Source organism: Geotrypetes seraphini, chromosome 11, assembly GCF_902459505.1.
Source record: "Geotrypetes seraphini chromosome 11, aGeoSer1.1, whole genome shotgun sequence".
Taxonomy (NCBI): domain Eukaryota; kingdom Metazoa; phylum Chordata; class Amphibia; order Gymnophiona; family Dermophiidae; genus Geotrypetes; species Geotrypetes seraphini.
The window spans coordinates 54,401,124-54,414,706 of record NC_047094.1 but is presented as its reverse complement, the minus strand read 5'-3'; the positions used below and the strand labels follow the sequence as shown (position 1 = coordinate 54,414,706).

The 13,583-nt window shown below is 45.2% G+C and overlaps 1 protein-coding gene across 3 annotated transcripts in view; it reads right to left on the bottom strand.

Annotated features, from left to right (window-relative positions):
• The window catches only part of CCNF (cyclin F), a 218,704-nt gene that overhangs the window by 146,764 nt on the left and 58,357 nt on the right, over positions 1-13,583 (bottom strand). For all 3 annotated transcript variants that reach the window (XM_033914689.1, XM_033914691.1, XM_033914692.1), the window contains exon 6: positions 1,638-1,691. In XM_033914689.1, coding sequence (XP_033770580.1) covers positions 1,638-1,691 — 54 coding nt within the window. The remainder of the gene's footprint in view (positions 1-1,637; positions 1,692-13,583) is intronic.

Here is a 13,583-nt window from a genome sequence, read left to right as displayed (position 1 = left end):
TCCATTAGTGCTTCACACTATTACATAACTTGTGGGATAGTTGTGTCCAACAACCAGCAGGTGGAGATAGAAAACACTGAGCTGAGCTCTGCTATATCTGTCCAGGTACCCAGCTCTGTTCCTTAGTAGGACTGACACATAGACCAACCTCAGGGAGACTACCTGACCAAACAATTGACAAGCAAGGCCCTGATATTGACTTGGGTTGAGTCAGGCCTACAAAACAAAAACAGCTATAGCAGGACAATCTGCAACATCTGTTTGGAAGTAGAGAATACTGGCTTGTTCCAGGCTACAACTCTGGCAGATGTAGTCTAAGTCATCTTCCTCACTCCTCCTGAAATTAATGCTTTAAAGACCACTGTGCCTTATTAGGACACAACAGATCAAAAACCTTTCTAAAATTCAAAAGGAACTGGGCACCTACAAACATGTAAAAAATAACCATTAAATGAATTGTGAAGCCATTTCAGCACCATCTGCAGGAAGAGAAATACAGAGGAGCTGAAGTAGCATCAGCCCCCTATAAGTAGAGTGCAGTCAGCCCTGAGCTTTGCCTCCCAAGTTCCATCTGCTGGCAGGGGGACACAGCCCATTTATCTTGCATGGATAACAATTAGAAGGTTAGTGACCTGAATCCTGTATAGATCAACTCTGGTTCCTGGCCACTAACATTTCAGATATCACTCATGATATCACTTTTTGTTCTAAAATTTATACTTTTTGCTACAAGACTTGGTACCATGATATAATGGGTTTTATTAGGGCTGTACAGTCAGTACACTAAACTGTCAACTATCTCCTATTTTTCTACTGTCCAACTCCAACTGATATTAGGCTTTAATTTTTTTTATTCTGCATATAAAGTACTGGTAAATATAGCTTTAGATCCAGGACAAAGATATGTACGTAAGCAGAGTTGGGTGTAATATATTACTTTTACAAGTTATACATTTTTCATAGTAACCTATCTAGACTAGTAACTAATGTATACCTGTTACCTAATGAAACTAGTGATTTTTACATTACTTTTGGAAAGTAACTCACCCAACACTGGTTACTCATTACTTAAAAAAACTAATATATTACCAGTGATATTTTGTCAGTAATACTGGCACTATAACTTTCCTTCAAATTTCTTTCCTTTGAAATTGCCACACTTCTCTCAGATTTAGATTTATTGTCTATTGTTCAGGAAAGACGGTATATTAAATTATAATAAACCATAAGATATTATTTTGTGATATATTACCTGTCCAACACTGTTTGCATCAATAAAAATTATTTAAACCTAGATATAAAATAACTGTACAATACTTTTTTTGAAACTAGAGTCCATTTTTACCAATTTGTATTCCATAGCCGTTTATAATTACAGATTTAATCTCAAGTTGAAAACTCTAGTACTGTATTTCCTTTTCAAATGATTTTGTTTGCTTGAAGCTATCTTCACATTGAGAGGTTTTGTGTTGAGTTGTTAAAATGAAACTATTTGTTTCAAATACAAGAACATATATTTTTTAAAAACTAAGCAAGCAAAATATGACAATTAAATTTTTACATTATATCTAAGAGCCCTAAACATTACTATATAACAAGAATGTTTCAAAATATGTCTTTTGAGATGGTTTGCTTACCTCAAACAGATTTAGAACTTTACCTAGGCAATAAAGAATAGATCCTCTTGGAGCCTTAGAAAATAAAATTGGAAAAGATATTAGAAAAACAAACTAAGATTTACTATACAAAAATTAAGGCTGAAGACAGGTTTTTGACTTCATGTAGTCCACATTTTGGTTTTAGAACTGGTAAAGTATGTATGCAAATTAGTGCTGTCTGATTCAGGAAAAAAAATGTGATCTGATTCATCCTATTGAATCAATTTTTCAATTCGATTTTCCTGCCCAAATGGGTGTTTTTTTTCAAACATCCTGGTTGGTTAATTTTATAGCCTCTTCACCCATCCCACCCACACTGGCGCAGTGGTGTAAACAAAACAAACAAAAAAGACTTTTCCTCTCTGTTAAATCCTAGTTCATGTTCATGGTCTAACACCAGCTCGGGCAGGATACACATTTCTTTTTTTTTCAAATTCTTTATTCATTTTTTCATCGTACATCAAGTATACAATATTACATCAGTTAAAACTTGTATACATCACTTGAATTTCTTTCTAATATCATCTTAAATACATAAAATTATACCCTCCCCACCCACCCTTCCCACACATATTTTAGTCAAAAATATCGTATAATTATATTCTTATCTATTGATTAAACCTTTAATAAAACTTAATACCAATCCCCCTCCCCCTATGTATAAATGTACTTTCAGTGGAAAATGGTGTCATTGCAATATTTTGGCCCCAAAATTTTTTTAAAATTATTATAATTCCCTTTTTGTATGGCAATTGTTCTTTCCATTTTGTAAATGTGGTACAATGAATTCCACCAGAAGGTATAGTTAAGTCTATTGTAATTTTTCCAATTACTGGTGATATGTTGTTCTGTCATAATCAATAATCACAAAACAGAAAATAAAATTATTTTTCTACTTTTTGATGTCTGGTAATTATTCAAATCATGTTGGTCCCAGGCTCTGGGACAAACATCTTCTGTTAACTCGCTTGCCAGGATCTCCTACCCATTTGTTGTTTTCTTCTCTGTGCTAACCATCCATCTCTGTCCTCCCCTTCCGTTTCCCTTCTCTCCCCCAGAGGTCTGGCATCTTTCCTTTTTTTCATCTTCATCCCTGCAGCGATGGACCCCACCATCCCCAAATCTACCATCTCTCCTTTTTACAACTACCCTTTCATCCAGCATCTCTCCCTCCTTCCCCACCATCCCAGGATCCACCATCTCTCCCTTTCTTTTCCCAACTACCCTCCTATCCAGTATCTCTGTCCCCGCAACCCTCTACACCATCCCTTGTGTCCAACTTCTCTCCATTTCTGTTCCTTCCTTCCCTAAATCCAATTGTCCACCTCTCTTCCTCTCCTCTGCTTTTAGACCCATTATGTCTTACCCCCCCCCCAGTCCGGCATATGCACATCTGTTTGGACCCCCCTTCCCTCCCTCCATATACTTCTACCCCTCCCCCTCCTGAAGGCCTGCATATGTCCCCCTTCTATCCAGCATTCTCCGGCTTCCCCCAGGCCTTCCGGTTTTACCTTCAGCTAATTACGGCAGAGGATCGCCAGTGCTGTAGCAATCCAACCAGGCTGCCATCAGCCTCCGCAGCACGTTCCTCTGCCACAGTTCCGCCCCTCCTCTAATGTCAGGGGCGGGATTACGGCAGAGGGAACATGCTGTGGAGGATGGCAGCCTACTAGAATTGCTACAGCACCAGCGATCCTCTGCAGGCTGCCGTAATTAGCTAAAGGTGAAACAGGGAGGCCAGGGGGAAGCTGGAGGACGCTAGAAAGAGAGGCTATGCAGCACTTCCTAACAGACCCTCCCCCCTCAAGCAGGAGCAGCAGTGAACAGCCAGCAAAGGCAGCGCTGCTGCTCCTGCTTTAGGAGACCAGAAGGTATGGGAAGGAGGGTTGGTCACTGAATTGGCGAGCCCAATTTTTTTTCTTTTAACGAATTGAATCAATGAATCAATTTGAGTCGGGCAGCACTAATAGAAATCCCACTGTAGTAAGAATGTGATGCCTAAAAGTTAAAAAGCCTTAATAAGAGCTAGTTGCATTTCAGGAATATAAGTTAACTCCCCATCATTGTTCATGCAACTGTGTACAGAAGGCTGATCTGCACCTTGTTTTTCCGGTTCCAACTTTATAAGCATCAATTCTTTTAACCCAAAACACTATCCCCCTCTTCTACAAAGCTACGCTAGCAGTTGCCGCATAGCAACAGCCCCGAAGCCCTTTAAATCTCTATGGCTTCGGGGCCGTTACCGTGTGGCTTTGTAGAAGAGGGGGTATGTGCAACAAATGTGAGTAATGTGTTATACAAAGTGCCTATACATTTCTAAAATAGCATACTTTCAAGCATATTTTATTCAAATTAACAGGCTGAATATCATTTGCTATGACTACATAGGGCTTAGACAACTTCCAACCCCCCCCCCCCCCAATTATAGAGAAAATTGAACTTTTCCTGAAAAATATCAGAACAGGTGTCTCATGGAATGAGCCGTTAAACTATCTTGGAGGCTGAGACCCCCGATAGCAGATATGCCGATGCTATGACCTCCTTTATCCATCATGTAACAGTGGCCTTAGATGCTGTCAATTCTCTCTGCTGACCAGCAAACACCACAAATAACTGATCAGACCTATGGAATGCATTGGCCACTGAGGTACTGCCAGAAAACCCAGCAGATACTCAACAACCTGAGGCTCTCAAACTGAGCACCTAAATCCTCCCTCCGAAAAGAAGGTGGATCCACCGACTGATTAAGGTAAAACATCAAAATCACCTTAGGTAAAAAGACGGGACTGGCCACTAAGGTACCCCCACCTCCATAAACTGCAGGAAAGGCTTGAAGTTCTTAAATCCTCATTGCTGAGGCTATAGCCACTGATTTTATTGTCATGTCTTTGACCGATGTTGCATGCAACAGCTCAAAAGGGGCATTATGCATGGCTCTAAGTACCAAGTTTAGGTTTCACTCCAGACACGCATGCCTAAGAGGCGGCTGAAGCTGACCTACCCCTTTCGGGAAAACATACCACATCCAGGTAAGCCGCCAAGGAAGAGTTTTGCATGTGCCTGTGAAACCAAGCCAAAGCCACTACCTGAACCATGAGAGAACTGAGCACCAACCCCTCATACAGACCTCTCTGAAGAAAAGTCAGGATCTCAGAGACAGAGGTAGCTCTACCAGTAGGCCACTCGTGCTGAAAACCACACTCCTAAAGTCTGTATAAATTTTCAAAATGAAATAGCTAAATTTTCAAAATGAAATAGCTAAAAATTGTTCTGAGATCTTAAAAAAATTGATAACTACCTAAAACACCATTAAAATTTAAAACCATTACAAATTAATTAAAAAAAAAAAGTTAGAATTTCCCATAAAATAGCTTTAACAACATTCAAAATATTAACAGTCAAAGCCCTAACATTCTTGGAAAGGTAACTTATCCTATACATCCCTGCTAGAAGCTTAAGATCAGAGGATAAAAATCTGCTTGTGGTCCCGTTGCTAAGAATTATAAATACAAGACAAGAAACTATCTTTTCAGTCACAGCTCTTAAAATATGGAACACATTACCAGCCTATATTAAAGAAGAAAAATCACTTAATAAATTCAAGAGACTGTGTCTGAATTCAAGAGGGCCTGGGATAGACATGTGGGATTTCTTGGAGAGAGAAAGAGATAATGGTTACTGTGGATGGGCAGACTAGATGGGCCATTTGGCCTTTAGCTGCCGTCATGTTTCTATGAGGCAGAAAATGGAGACAAAGAACCCTCTGTATACCATGCCTCAAAGGTTTTCCACACCCTAGCATATGTGGCAGACGTAGAATGCTTCCGGGCCTACAACATCAAAATCACAGTACCCCATACATCTCAATCTAGACCTCTGAAGGGCCTTGCCGTTAAGACCAAAGGGGGATGGATCATCTATCAGCACTGATCCTTGACAGAATAGGCCCCATGATTGCAGAAGGTATAGAGGCTGCCCATCCAGGAGGCAGATCAGGTCTATGGTCTCTAAGTCAAATCTGGAGTCCCTGACTAGTCCCTGATGGCAAGCCACCCTTCTGAGTATGCAGACCATTGTGGGCCACAGTGGAAACACATAGTACAGAATTGCTCAGCCAGAACAACAGAAGTGCATCCAACCCCTGACTGCTTGGTTCGCTCCATCGACTGAAGAAAGTCTATCTTGGCACTGAGCCTGGTAGCCATCAGGTCTAGACACAGACAGCTCCAGCGCTGAACTATGAGCTGGAAGGCCTCATCCAACAGCTCCCACTCCCCTAGATCCAGAGCATTGTGACTGAGAAAGTCCATCTGAACGTTTAGGGGCCCTGCAATGTGAACTGCTGACAAAGATAATGATTCTTCTCACTCCTTGAGTAGAGCTGTCTTGTCTGCCAACTGCCTGCTGTAGGTTCCTATCTGCCTGATCATGTAAGCATCTGCCATCACTCTAACACTTGAACTGGAGCCCGCCCCAAAAACTCAACAAACTCCAACAGAGCCAAGCGAATCACCCACAGCTCTAAGAGAATAGGCCAAGATGCCTCCACAGGAGACCACACCCCCTATGCAAGATGAGAGAAGTGAGCTCCCTAACTGGAGAGATTAGCATCCGTCATCACTACCTTCCCACTTCTGAATCAAAAGAGGAACCCCTTTCAACAGGTTGGCTTCAGAAAGCCACCATTGCATACTCATTTTGGCCCGCACCAAATATGGAATGTATACTTCGTAATTCTGGGACACTAGAGACCACTGACTAAGAAGTAACTACTGCAGGGGACATATGCGAGTCTGCTCCCACTGCACTGAATCCATTGCTGCCATCATGGACCCCAACAGCTGGTCCCAAGTCCTGGAATGCTGAAGTCAAAGCAGTGAACTGATCTGCTGTAGCAACTTCCCTCTCCTGTGCTCTGAGAGAAAGCTCTGATCCTGGCTCATGTCGAACATGATCCCAAATATTTTAACCTCTGCAAAAAAGTCAGACTGCTCTTCTCGAAGCTGATCACCCAGCCCAGGGACTGGAGCTTCCAAATCACTATTGCAGTCTAACTCTCTTGAAAGGAAGAGGCCTGAAACAGTCATTAATCCAGATAAGGATGAACGCGGATCCCCTGGCGATGCAGAAAGACCACCACTACCACCATTAAGTTCAAGTTCAAGTTTATTATTTGATGAATCGCCTATATAAAACATTCTAAGTGATGAACAAATTTAAAAACAGCTTATGAGGTAACAGACAATATTAGAACAGTTTTAAAACAACAATTTTAGACAAAGGATGTTATTAAGACACAAGTAAAAAGTCAAAATACTTATAAATTTTCTTAGCACATGTGGCTTAGTGACAAACATAATTTAAAAGGGAAGAGGGAAAAAGTTACAATTTTATAAATCAGAAAAACACAAGAGATAAAAACACAAGGATGGGGGGAGAAAAAAAAAATATATTTTTGTTTTTGGGAAAGTCTACATTGGCTTGATCGTTTAAGTAGTAAAAGCATCATTAAATAAGAAGGTTTTAAAAAGTTTTTTAAAAAGAGGTGAGATCCTTTTCTTTTCTGATAAAAAGTGGCAAGGCGTTCCAGGTTTGAGGAGCTATAACGGAAAACATGTTGTTTCTCCTTGTACCCACTATTTTTAAAGAAGGAACCGATAATAGATCTTGAGATGACGATCGGAGGGAACGGGGTGAATAGTATGGAGTAATCATTCTAGACATAAACTGTGGTTCGTTGAAAGATAGTACTTTGAATACTAGAAATGCTATTTTGAAAGTAATTCGGTGGCTAATAGATAGCCAGTGGGACTTGATCAGTAGCGGAGTGACGTGATCATATTTTTTTGCTTTATTACCTTGGAAAAGGTCCGGGGCGCCATTGCAAGATGGAATGGCATGGCCTTGGATTGATAATGGCATCCCAAGACTGCAAACCTCAGAACTGCTGAAGAGGGGGCCAAATGGGAATGTGGAAGTAGGCCTTTTTAAGATCCAGGGCTGTGAGAAACTCTCCCAGCCAACCAAAGCAATGACTGTTCACAGTGTCTCCATGGGAAGCACAACACCTTTAGGCAGCAATTGAGCCCTTCAGGTCCAACACCAGTCGATAGGTACCCTCACTTCTTGGGCACCACAAAGTAAATTGGGTACTGCTCCATTCCACGCTCCTCTGGTGGAACTAGAGCTATGGCCTGAAGAACCAGTAGGGACTGCACTGTGTCCCAAATGGCATCTCTTCACACCTACCTGAGCTGGGGACTCCAAGAAGGGAGGAGTGACTGGGTGGAAGAACTCCAGCTGGAATCCATCTCTGAAAACTCTTAAGACCCATTGGGCTGACATACTGTGGTCCACTTCTACAAAGTAATGCAATCGACCTTCCATTGGGAGAAGAGTGAACTAGCCTCATCTCATTACCTACTGTGGCCCAGGTCAAGAGACTTCACCTGGACACCTTACTTCTGGTCTGCTCGAAAGGAGCCTTGCTTGCTCAGAAACAGGACTGCTGCTGACCAGGCCTATAGTACTTACTCTCTCGGAAGTGTGCCCTAGAGAAAGAGCCGAAATGTATTGAGCCCTTTGTACCATCTTTCGGCAAATGTTGCGGATTGATCTCCCCCAACTCCTTGACCAGAATTGTGAGGTCTTCTCCAAAAAGAGACTTAACCCGAAAGGGTGACCATACCAGCCACGACTTAGAGGCAGCATTCGCTGCCCAATTTCTCAGCCAAAAGTGCCTGCAAGTCACCACTACAAGAAAAAGACCCCTAGAAAAGGCCTGGAATATATAGTAAATCCCATCTGCCAGATAGGCCAAACCAACCTCTATCTGCATAGGGAGGTACAAGTCTGGACTCAGCACCTGCTGGAATCACTGCAAGCACACTCTTGCCACAAAGAAAGAGCATACCGAGGCCTGTAGAACTAATGCCACCACCTTGAAGGTCTGCTATAAGTCCTTGAGAGCAATGCCCCCTTTCCACCAACAAGGTTGTCCTCTTTGTAATAGCCATGACCAAGAGATCCACCTTCGGTACTTGGAACCAATGTTCCCTCTAAGCTGCACAGTTGCACAGCAGTTCTGGGTTACCACGCAGCCTGACCACCATAGACACTGCTCTTCTGCTTTCTCACTGCTGCTGCTCTTCTTTACAAGCTTTTTATTCCCCCCCCCCAACACAGTCTGTCACCTTTTCATTCCCTCCCCTGCAGATCCAGCACATCTTCATCATCCCTTTTCCTGCCAGTATGCAACATGCATGGCAGGTCACCGACATAAGCAACACCAAATACAGGCCATTTCCGGGCCAGCCCAGCTCACAGGTAGTTCATTATGGGTGGGATGTGGCACAAAAACCCTGGCATAGCTGTCCAGGAAACAGCCTGTATTTGGTGCTGCTTGTGTTGGCGACCTGACACACGTGTGTGCATACCAGGGGGGGAAGGGATGAGGAAGTGCTGTTGGACCCGCAGGAGGCAGGAATGAAGCAGTGGTAATGGAACGGATGTAAGCATTCATAGGATGAGGAAGAGGGGCATACTGGATGGATGGATATGGCGAGGAGAGAAAAGGGCAGATGGGTGGATGTGGGGATGAGAGAGAGGTCAGGCCGAAGGGAAGCACTCGGTATTGGAGATGAAGATGTCCACCCTGAATCTGAGGTATTGGTGGGAGACCGGATGAATGGGAATGTGGGTGTAGGCCTCCTTGAGATCCAGAGAGCATAACCAGTCGTTCTGCTCAAGGAGGGGGGTACAGGGATGTCAGGGTCAACATGCGAAACTTCTTTGACCAGAAACTTGTTGAGCACCCTGAGGTCCAAAATAGGTCGCAGATCGCCCGTCTTCTTCGGAACGAGGAAGTACCGGGAGTAAAAACCCTTGTTCTGTTGAGACACAGGAACCGGCTTGACGGCTCCGAGCTGTAATAGAGCCTGAGCTTCCTGAAGAAGGGCGGTCTGGGTCGAGTTGGAAGGATACTCTCTTGGAGGATGTTCCGGAGGTACTCGATCGAACTGGAGAGAGTATCCTTCTCTAATGATGGAAAGGATGCAGAGGTCGGTGGTAATAGTTGTCCATCGATTGTAAAAGTGATGGAGACGACCTCCAATTGGTGGAGCAGCTGAGAATGGCAGGACGACTGAAGTTATGTCCTGAGACAATCAAAAGGGCTGAGGAGCCTTAGGGACAGAGGATGGCTGAGGCTTCTGCTGCTGTTTTTGGGAATGCTGCCGCTTCACAGGCTGTCGGAAAGGGGAAGCCTGCTTAGGTGGGTAACGCCGCTGGTATATTAACGGTGGGCATGCAGCACGAGGAGGAGCAGGCTTAGGCTTCGGACGCAGGATGGATTGGAAGGATTTCTCATGGTCCGAGAGCTTCTTGGTCGCCGCCTCGATGGATTCATCAAAGAGGTCGGTACCAGCACATGGAACATTGGCAAGCCTGTCCTGGAGATTAGGGTCCATATCGATGGTCCTGAGGCATGCCAGCCGGCGCATAGCCATTGAACACGCTGTAGCCCGAGCCAAGAACTCAAAGGCATCGTAAGATGACTGCATCAGCTGTAACCGGAGCTGGGACAGCGAGGCCAGAACCTTCTGGTACTCGGATTGTGCCCTAGGGTCCACATAGGGCGAGAACTTCTGGAGTACCGACAGGAAGAACTCGAAATATGTGACGAAATGGAAGTTGTAGTTCAGAACCCTGGATGTCATCATCATGGAGTTCTGATAAATCCTCCTGCCAAATCGGTCCATGGTCTTGCCCTCTCTACCAGGAGGGACAGCAGCGTAGACCCGGGAGGGGTGAGACCGCTTCAGTGAGGACTCCACCAAGAGGGATTGATGGGAGAGTTGGGAACCATCTTATTGATGGGAGAGTTGGGAACCCTTATGGTGCACCGTGCGGTACCTGGTATCCAATTTGCCCGGTACAGCGGGGATGGAATAAGGTGTTTCAAGGCATCGCATAAAGGTCTGATTCAGCAACTTATGAAGTGGAAGTTTGAGGGATTCAGTTTGAGGGATTCAGCAGGTGGTTGAGGGAGGTGCATAGTCTCCAGGTATTCCTTGGAGAATTTGGAACCTGTGTCCAGGTGGATGTCCAGGTTGTCTGCCATTTGTCGAAGGAACAAGGAGAACGACAGCAGGTCAGCCGAAGCAGGGCCTCGAGATGGGCTCGAGGACGTCGAGGCCTCGGGATCCAATGAGTAGGGGGATCGTGGTGGTGATAAAAACCCCATCTTGTCCTCGAGCTCTAGCATCGGAGGAGGTGAAGTAGCTGGTGGAGAATACTCGAGGAAAGGCTGCTTCCGATGAGGTGAGGCTTGCCTGGACGAGTGCCTCGATGAATGCCTCGACCGATGTGATCCATGCTTGGATATCGGCCTCGATGAACAAGGCGAATGGATCTTCGCTGAGGCCCCCAGGTAGTGGATGGGGCTGGAAGTAGTCAATCGAAGCACAGGTGGATGGCTGGATTCACCCCGGGGTACTCATGTGGACTCGAACCCCTGCATCAGGTGGATCGGCTCCAATGGAGGCACTCACAAAGACTCTGCTCCTTGCATCGAGTGGATGGGTTCCAATGGAGGCACTCATAAAGACTCTGCTCCTTGCGATGCATGCACCGAAGCCAGACCAGACACTCGCAGAGACTCTACTCCCTGTAGAGTGTGTGTGTATCGCTGAGGCACTGGAGGCGGCTCGACCTCACGGGAGGCCTCCCCATGCCCAGGCTGGATTTGAGAGAGAAGCTTAGGCCCAATGGTGGTGAAAAGCTCAATGAATTGCTTCTCTAACAAGGTCTGGAACGAGGCCGGCAAGGACAGATCCGCATCTGCAAATGGGACCGTCTGCATTGGCCTCACGTTCTTTGGGGGTAGTGTGTGAGTGCTTGGGCCTAGAAGCCTTGGGCACTTTTAGCACTACCGGTGGAATAGGCTGCTGTGCTACCTGATCTGAAGAGACTGAGGAAGGCATCGCAGCAGGCGCTGGAGTCGGGGCCAGCACGAACAATGCAGGCTTGATGAGACTCGGCGCCGCAGAGGTGGAAGGCTGAGGAGCAGCAGATGAAGTCGAAGGTGAAGGGCCTTTCGATGATGATTGCTCCGTTGAGGACTCCATGCTGAACAGCAACTCCCACAAGACGCAAAGGCGCTTGAAAGCACGTGCGATGAGTGTGGAGCAAGGCCGGCACGATTTTGGAAGGTGTTCAGGCCCTAGACACCGAACACAGCATCGATGAGGGTCCATGAGCAAAATCGCACGCTGGCACTTGGCACACTTTTTTAAACCGGTGATAAGCCGGGACATAGGCTAGAAAAGCTCCGCCGCAAGATCGAAGCCGCGGGGCTACGGCCACGTGGCCAGACCGGTTGGACGGATGGAAGAATTTAAAAAAAAACAAAAAAACAAGAAAGAACGACGAAAATCAGCGATTGAGAGAAAAATAACCCAAAACTGCGGACTTTAGAAGGCACAAGTGAAAAATCTTCACGCAGAGAGTCGAAGACGGACTTCTCAGCTCCGCGGAAAAGTAAGAACTGAGGAGATGCGCCCTGGTCTGGGCAGGAAGACACTCGCGCATGCGCAGTGTGGGTGACTCGAAACTTCGAGTTTCATCAGGCAAAAATGCTTGTGAGGCATCCACATCAGGGCTCTGTTGGATCACGTCACCCATTAGTGAGAATACCTGCCTGCTTGTTCTGGGATAAATTTTAATTTATAAATTAGAGAAAAGGAATGCTGATCTGTCAGGGAACACAAAAAATTTTAAATTAATATGGGACCCATTGATGTCTTTTGTAGAATTATTATAGTTTGATTTTTATTGACGTATTAATTTGCATATCCAGGGAAAGGGGAGGGTGGGAATAAAGTTTTTACATGAATTCTTATCTTCCTTGTGAAATTGAGAGGGGGGAAGGATTATGTAACAGTTTTTTAAAGTTTATAAATGTTTAATATGTGGATAAGATATATTTGATATAGAGCATTTATCATAAACTCTGATAACCAATGGATAATTTGATGGATAATGTGGGGTAGGGGGGAAGGGTTATTACTCTTTATAAGTCATGAAAGGATATTAAGTGTTGTTTTACGTATAAAGCACAGTTACTTACCGTAACAGGTGTTATCCAGGGACAGCAGGCATATATTCTCACATGTGGGTGACGTCATCTACGGAGCCCCGGCGCGGACAGCTTTTCAAGCAAACTTGATTGAAGTTTCAAGTTTGCACACTGCACCACGCATGTGCATGCCTTCTCGCCCACTAGAGGGCGCATCCCACCTCGTGGTCCTCAGTTCCATAACTAGCAAGGAAGCCATCCCCGGGGAGGCGGGCGGGTTGTGAGAATATATGCCTGCTGTCCCTGGATAACACCTGTTACGGTAAGTAACTGTGCTTTATCCCAGGACAAGCAGGCATGATATTCTCACATGTGGGTGACCTCCAAGCTAACCAAAACAGGGCAGGTGGGAGGATGGCAATTTAGGAAAACAGATTTTGCAATACTGACTGGCCAAACCGGCCGTCACTCCTGGATAGAGTGTCCAGACAGTAATGAGAGGTGAATGTATGAACCGAAGACCAAGTGGCAGCCTTACATATGTCCTCCATCGGAGTGGATCGGAGAAAAGCTATCGAAGCTGCCATTGCTCGGACCTTGTGACCCGTGACCCGACCCGGGGGAGGAAGGCCAGCCTGAGCGTAGCAAAAGGAAATGCAAGCGGCCAACCAGTTAGACAGAGTGCGCTTGGAAACTGGATGCCCTAATCGATTGGGATCGAAGGACAAAAACAATTGAGGAACCTTCCGATGAGACCTGGTGCGTTGAAGATAATATGCCAACGCCCTCTTACAGTCAAGCGTGTGAAGCGCCGTCTCGCCAGGATGGGAGTGGGGCTTTGGGAAGAA